Genomic DNA, 7,995 nt, shown 5'->3' on the forward strand with positions numbered 1-7,995 from the left:
CTTTTATATCAAAAGTTTGTTTTAACGATGCGTAATTGACACAATTGTTTCCCACAAGTGACCAATGAAAACTAGCCTATATATAGATTAAATTGTATTTTACTGAAGCTAGTAACTTGTGTGTGGGTTTTCTATTGGCCCTATAAAACTTAAAATCTAAATCATTAGCCTAATTAATTCAATTTTCTATTTGTTCATTAATTCATATAAGTATTTTGAGTTATGTGATTTTGAATAGTCTTTTCAATTACCGTTTGAGAGGAAATTAATGACAGGCAACAATCTTTTTTTAATTTTATTTTTGTACAGTTGAGAGATTTAATAAAAGCTACTGACAGCTTTGATCGGTCTTTTGTATTTAATTGTCTGATAGCTCAGGGCGTTGTGCTGACCCTGATTCAGGCTGTGTCCTTCAGCGTTACTCATATAACTTGGTTTTCTAAACAAGGACAGCAGGGAGAATACTGTATTGAGTGCCTTGGATGCAATAACTGCCCACGCAGCGATGGCGCAAGATAGAATAGTCAACCCCTTTTGTAAATTGCTTGAGTTTTTTCTTAATCCAACTAGTGGTTTAACTCATTTAATTCCTCTCTGCCTATCTCCTGTTATTCTATAGAAGTTACAGTCTATTGTTTCGCAATCCGCACTGGAATTGATCTCCAATAGTCGTCTGTTGCAGCCTACTGGCTAACCTCCACCCGTAGGCTACCGCGGGGCCTCCAGGCAGACAGGCCTGGCCTAGGTTAGACAGCCCTCTACCCCGGGGTCCACCCATCAACCTCCTGGTTTACCATACCATAAAATCCCATTAATCAAAACCGCAACAGAGAAACAAACATGGCGGAGGAGATGTTGTCGGCTGTGAATGGGTACTATGCACTACGAGTCGATCATATATTCGTGTGGATATCAATTGTGAAACCCTTCGTACGGCCTTAATGGCACTCATAGGCCCACATGAGTGCTACAGGTTTGTGTCTAGAAGTGTGTGTACTAGACTGTTGTATTGACTTGGCCTATATGTTCACTAGGCCAATATGTCAATAATTACGTAGAAGTAGGCCTATAGTGTGTATCAAGCATGGCAGTGTAATATCTCTGTGGGTCATAGTTACATTTCAGTAACCCAATGGATAGTAAAAGTGTTCCCTTGCACCAATAGATCCTAATCCAAAATACGCACTGATTTACACATTTGTCCACAGAACCAATGCTCTGCCAACATGGTATCCTCTTGGTGACGTTACAGTCTATATAGGCATACAGTGTAATATCAAGATGAATGAAGTGTGTTATTGTTCAACTCACAACAAAGAGAATGCAGCGTCACTCACACTCAGATGTCTTTAATGAGTAATTCATAACTCGGAAGAAAGGGAAAGTGCTTCAGAAATCCAACATTCAAGTTTTTCATTTCGAGTGCTTTATCCTAAACAACAATGATATACAAAAACCCAGTAATTCACAAAAATAAATATTCCGTTTTTTATATAAACAACCAGTGACTTCAAATTTAATGTCAAAACCCTGACCTCAATCAAGTATTGTATCAAAAAGCTAAGATAAGGATTGGAGCTGAGAGGAAAAGCGAGAGGGAGAACGAGAAAGAGGGAGAAAGAGCCCTGTGCCTCGAGCTGAGACACCATGCAATTGTTTACATTGATAGCGTCACTGTCAGAGCTCTTTTAGTCTTCCCTAAACGCCTCTACCACCATCTCCTTGCCCGGGTGATGTTCTCTGTGATCGGCGTGAGAATTGGCGAGTACCTACAAAGGGACGTGTGTGTGTACCCTCTCTGAACGCTGCGCTGTATATCCCTTCTCTGGCCCAGTACACTTTTACACGGGATTACGTGGTGGAAGCTTCCCTCGTGCAACATATGATCCCCCTCCCTCCCCTCCCCCTAACTCCCTCTAGGTTGGAGAGAGATTACGTCATTTTCAAATGGAGAATAAAATGGCTGTGTTTAGTTTGGAGGCAAATTTGCCATTGTTAAATGCTTCTCTACCTTCGCTACAAGGGAAGTGCGCACTATGGTATGGGAAGCCTACAGGCTTGGGGTGGTAGAGGTGCATGTCACACACAGATCAATCTATTCAAACTCTGAGCATTGGGTGAAACGGCGCGTTTTTCCCTCTTAACTACAATCACCAATCGAATGTCTTTGTTGCTGATGTTGATGTGAGAATCCTGACATCATCAGGCATGTTGTTTGTGGTTATCTGTCAGGCTGGCTCGGCCTCTCATTGTCACAGGGAGAAAAACGAACTCTTAGCCACAACTTCACCAAATCAACATTTTTTTAGGTGCAACTTCAGTTAAATGTGACTGAATTTTCTTCTTATTTTTTGGTCTATTCTGAGTGTATTAATTAGCAACATCAGGATGTTTAAAATAAGGGTCAATGAAAAAAGTTTGACATATAGGCCTACATTCATCGCGCGTCCATTTTTAAAGGCTAGATTTATACATGTTTATGTGGCAAAATTAGACAATATTATTCTGACTTGATTCATGTGAGAAAACAGCGTATAGACTATATCAGTTGAAGTGGGGACATGGAGAAGGCCATGGACTTTTGTGTAAAACAGAGTGCAATGCTATCATAACAAAGGGACACAACCAGCTTTGTGTTTGGGCCTACATTTTCGACTGACTGCAGGTATGTATGTATGTATTGTAATAATATGTATACTCTATTTTAATAATTTTGTATGGCTGGAGATTTTCCCAGGTCAATTCAGCACCGCGGGCTTCACAGCAGAATTTAACTGGTAATTATGCATTTACCCACTGGGCTAATAGCTAACTATTCCACAGCAACGTGCTGTGCTGGGCATTTTATTTATTCTTGCAGATACAAGGGTACAATAAACAACTGATAAACTGCTCTAGTACCATGTTGACCCAAATAGAAAATAATCCAACCTCATGTGTAGGCTATGGATGGCCACAAATAACCAATTATACATTTATACATTTTAGGTGAAATATTTAAGTGGACATAAGCTAGCAGCCTACCTTATCTTACATGTATATTATTTTTACTTCTCTCATAATGTAGGCTATCCTACAATCGTCAAGCGGAAATGGGACCCTAGAGTGTGTCAAAGTGAAAAGCATGTAAGCCTACTACTTGTGCTTCCATGTGTTGTTTATAAATTAAATTATATTAGGCTCGGTGTGTTGTAAGACATCGTTTTGGTGTGTTTGGGTTTTTGTTTTAGTGTGACGCAAACCCCAAACTGGTATTACGACAGTGTCTTGGACAGGAGTGTAATTTTCACTGTTTTTCTCATTTTTTCCCCGCATGTTTTAATTGACAAATAAACGTGTAATATAAAGGAACATGTCCCATCAAAATGCCGTCTCTCTCTGTGTGATTGTCTGTACATAAGGCCTGCAGTGTTTTGGAGCCTATATGGGCGCTGGTGGCTGTCTGACTACAGCCAAACATAAGCTTACCAGGAAATACTCTCATAAATACAAACAACGCTGGAAACCAGATCACAAACACTCTGAAAAACTGCAAGCACCAGCCAGACCAGAGTAAGGGTCAATTCCCTCACAATTCTGCCTTATTCAATATAGCCTGTCCAAAGAACATTATGAATTTGGACTTGCTTGGATAAATTAATTGACATTTTTAATCGAATTCAAAAATAGTTATCTGAATTAGATAACATTTACCCAAACTCTGGCAAGCATAAAATTAGGGTTTCTGTAAGGTTTTAGAAATCCTATAGGGAAAAAAACAACCACAGCTCATAATAGGGCTAAGGTGACAGACAATAGTAGTAGCCCTAACCATGTTACCAACGGAAAACCCTGAATCTGTTGATTAAACCCAATTTTACCCAAATTAAAGCTGATGTCAGAAAAATACAGTAAAGAAGACCAACATATAGGAGTGCTGTGATTTTTATGGGAGGGAGTCTCCCCCTCTCTTTCTCTCACCACAAAGGGAGTAGGCCTACAGCACAACTAAATGTTTACTTCACTGAAACCCTGGGACAATCCAACCGCTCAGCGTCAGGGCGAAGAGAAAATAGATCCGAGAGGAAGTCATGTAAACACATTTTGCCAAACCGTGTAGCCTATTGCTTATGATAGATAGCTTATTTAGAGTTAGTTCGTCAGAATAAATCCATGAGGAGGGATCGCCCAATGGCATTGGTAGAGAGTCTCAAATATGGTCCGCGCGATATGGAGAATAGCAGTGTATAACTGATCTATAACTCCACAACGAGGAACGTTGTAAATCCACTACACAATATTAATGATAAAATAAAAATAAAAACAACTGAAGGACGCAAGCCATTAGAGCCTCCCGTTCAGTTTAAGACTTAAGTTGTAGTCAAGGTAGGTTTCCATCCAGGTGTTTTTTATTTCTTTTGTTTTTGTCAAATAAAAAAACGTGAACATTTCCTGATTCTCTGAGCGGGTGGGGGAGGGACAGGCAGACCGCCAGGCTGCCACCGCCACACGGGGTGAGAGCGAGGAGGAGGCCGGGGTCCCCCCAGAGAGTTCAGAGAGTAAGCAGGGCTTAAATCCCCGTCTCTGCCCACTACCAGGGATGGAGGAGCGGGGAAATTCGCCATGAAGCTGAAAGGCCTCTTCAGAGGGGCTGCTACATTACTGAACGGGCGTTTTCGTTTACTCGCCCCTGTTAGGACCTCAGTATTTCCCTCACAAATCTCGGCTTTGCCCGCGGGACGAGAAGATAAAGTCCTGTCAACTTTAGACACGTTCTGTTTCGGCTGCACCCTCGAAATTCCAGGCTTCTTCCCCAGCACCAGACTCCTGTAGTTTTTCCTGAACCCAGCTCCGTTTTTATACTCCCCCTCCTCAGGACAAGGGGTGTCTTGAGTGCTCCCGCATTCCTGCAAGCCGGAGGAGGACTTGGGAGCCCCAGCAGAACTTTCAATGGCTTTGGTCTCGTTGTTGAAACAGCCAGCAGCTTGTTTGATGTTGCCGCCGGGGTATTGGCCATTGTTGATATCCGCCTCATCTCCTTTGCATTGGAACCCGGAGGCCTGGCTGTAGTGTTCGTATTCATCATAGCTCTCCTCCACTTTGATTTTCACATTCTGAAGGTTGAAGGGGGGAGTCTTGACCGCCCTGCGGCGCTCAGGGAGGGGACCCGCGGCCACTGATAGCTCCTGCGGCTCGGTCTTAATGGTTTTGAGCAGAAAGGGCAGTTTCAGGTTGGGGCTGATTCTCACCTCTCTTTTTAGATTTGTCGCTAATGAAACCTTGTTGTTTGTAGGCTTGGGGTACTTTGTGTCTTTGTCATGGGCGCAGTGTGAGCTCAGGACTGGGAGGCATTTCTTTGCGTGTCCCGGTGTCCTGTGTGGAGGAACCGCTTTGATCCCGTTGGGATTAGGTGAGCAGCTCAGTGCATAAACTGTTCTGGACACAGGTTCGGTTGTCTTTATCCCTCGTTGGGACAGGACCTGGGTCTCAGGAACCTTCCTGTCTCTCCTCTTAGTGAAATAACTCCCCCGGTTGAAAGGCGAGCTGAACCTGGGTGCCTGTGCATCCTGCTTGGCCTCCCTGGCTGTAAAGTCATATTTATGTTGTTCCCTCGGACTGGCATAGTCCACCTGGCTGGTTCCAAACTGGCCCACCGGTCTAGATGGCTGCTGCTGATGGCTGTAGTGGAAGGTAGGCTGCAGGAGAAAAGGTGCTTTAGTGTGGGAGAGAGTTCTACTGTTGGATAGAGTTCTAGAGTTCGACTGAGTTCTAGTGCTGGAGAGAGTAGTGGAGAGAGATTGAGCATTAGGCAGAGTTCTAGTGGTGATATTTTTGGTGGTGTTGAGAGAGGGGAACCGGGCCCTCCTGAAGCGGATAGACTGAACAGACACTTGGCTGGACACAGAGCTGCTGTCAGACTGAGATGAACTCTCCTCTTCAGAACTGACCTCAGAGCTCTCCAACGGGCTCTCCTCTTCATCCTCCTCATCAGAGGTCCCAGAGTTGCTGCTGGTGGATAAACTGGATCCGAAGTCGGAGTCGTTGTTGAGCCGCTCTGAGTAACAACTGGACTCTGTGTCACTGCTGTAGCTCTCCGGGAAACCCCCCACATGTTGATGCGGGTGACGATGATGGTGAGCTCGGTGGTCGAGGTAAAACTCGTGTCCAATGTGAAAATGGCTCAGAGTTGTACCGCTGTGGTTGTAGTGTGTTTTGGGCTTTCTGCAGCACTTGTTGGGCTGCACGAGGAGCACCGGGTGGTGTATGTGAGAATAAGTGTGTGAGTGTGTGTGTCTGCTCCTGCTCCATGACTGCCTCGCGCCGCTGCTGCCCCTATCCCTGCCGCCGCCCCCCTCGCGCCTCCTCTTCCTTTTGTGAAGTAGGTCGCCGGCTGCAGAGAGCCTGGACTGAGCAGCAATGGCGGACTGAAACAACACCGGCTGCCTGCTCACCACACTCCGGAAAAACGAATGTCCCTGGCTAAACGCGACGCAATTGCCCGGTATTTGAGTGGTTTCATAGTTTTTAAAGGGTTTACATGATGATTTGGTGACAGAGGAGTAATCCTGACCGAGGGATTTATTGTAAATTTGAGGTAGATTGGAGTCGGGGCGGGAGGTTGGTTGTTCTCTCTTGCCGGCTTTGTTTTTGAGGGACAGAGTCTGTGGAACGCTGTGCAAACTTAACCAAACTTTCTCCCTCCATAACCCGGCAGGGTGCGTGTCTGCGTGGAGCTTGCCTTCCCCCACACCCTCCGGTAAACTGACCTTCTTTGCTTTTCTTTTGTTGGATTTTAACACGCGCTCGGTTTTGCAGGAGAAATAAAGCGCCTCCACGTCCTCCCGTGATATCAGAGTACATTTAGCCGCGTGGAAAGCAATAGAATTTATTGCTTTGAGCTTTCTCAGCTCCTCCAAATCACAGTGGTGTTTTTTTACGTTCAGGTGATCCATGCGTTTGTGCACGGTAGTTCGGGGAATATTTTTCAGCAGGTCGGTGAAGACCTGGGAGAGGGCGAACATTTGTTTTCCTTTTATCAGCAGGTATCCCAGGCTCACTCCCTGCATTTCCTCAAACCCAAACTTCAGGTCTCCCATGTTGCTTTTCATTCTCTATTGTAATAATCTCAGCATTTAGCTCGGTCAATTGTATACATGCAGCCACGAAAAGAAAGGAATAAACTCCCTGTTTAGAGCTCAAGGCATTCTGACGCGCCGGCCGCTGCTTATGCGTCCTAGTAGCCTACCTCCACGCTGCGTCATGGACAGGCAAACTTTGAGATGCAGAGTTAAATGGAGTGGTATCGGATGGGTTCACAGCATCAGTCCCCGGGCCCTGCCCCGGACCAGGCATGGTGGAGGAATGCGAGGGATTACCGCCAGGCCGGCTGCTGGCTGTCTGCTATCCCCTGTCTCTCCTCCTCTCCAGCTCACTCCCTCTGACCGGCACCACGACAGGAAGGTGTACACCACTGCCACAACGAGAGGATAAAAAGAGAGAGGGGTAGGGAGAGAGCTACACAGAGAGAGGGAGGGAGAGAGAGAGAGAGGGGGTGGGAGGGAGGGATGGAAGGAGAGAGAGAGAGATAGAGAGAGAGAGAATAAGAGCCTAAATGCAGCTGCTCTCCTGGATTCGGGGTTAGCCACAAATAAAATGACAGAGGGGAAGTGCACGAGCCCGGAGACACCTTCATCAATTAATGCCCTCAGACTCGAAGCTTATTGGACGCCGCTGACAGGTGATGCAATAAAAATGGATATTCCACCCCCTGACCTCCCCCTCTCAAACCCCCCGTTGATTACCATACCATTGTACCCCCACCTCCGTTTGTTAAATATGCTAAATAATGCCGCTATGAAAAGTTCATATTTCAATATTGTTTTTTAAGAGATTAAGTGGTATAGCTGAAGTTGCTGAAACGGGCAAGTCGTCTCCTATATCCTGCTAGTGGGCTATTTATGGCTTTATGCCTATAGCGCTGTCAGTCAAACAACGTGGGATTATTGAGAGCACAAA

At 45.3% G+C, this 7,995-nt stretch overlaps 1 protein-coding gene across 1 annotated transcript; it reads right to left on the reverse strand.

Annotated features, from left to right (window-relative positions):
• Nucleotides 1–4,406: 4,406 nt before the first annotated feature.
• LOC311109289 (SKI/DACH domain-containing protein 1-like) lies at nt 4,407–7,076 on the reverse strand (the record flags this gene model as incomplete). The annotated part of the gene is made up of 1 exon (XM_084152120.1): nt 4,407–7,076. The coding sequence occupies one exon, from the start codon at nt 7,074–7,076 to the stop codon at nt 4,407–4,409; it is 2,670 nt and encodes an 889-aa protein (XP_084008246.1).
• Nucleotides 7,077–7,995: the final 919 nt, after the last annotated feature.

The sequence above is a fragment of the Coregonus lavaretus genome (genome assembly GCF_964263955.1).
Source record: "Coregonus lavaretus genome assembly, chromosome: 34".
NCBI classification, from domain to species: domain Eukaryota; kingdom Metazoa; phylum Chordata; class Actinopteri; order Salmoniformes; family Salmonidae; genus Coregonus; species Coregonus lavaretus.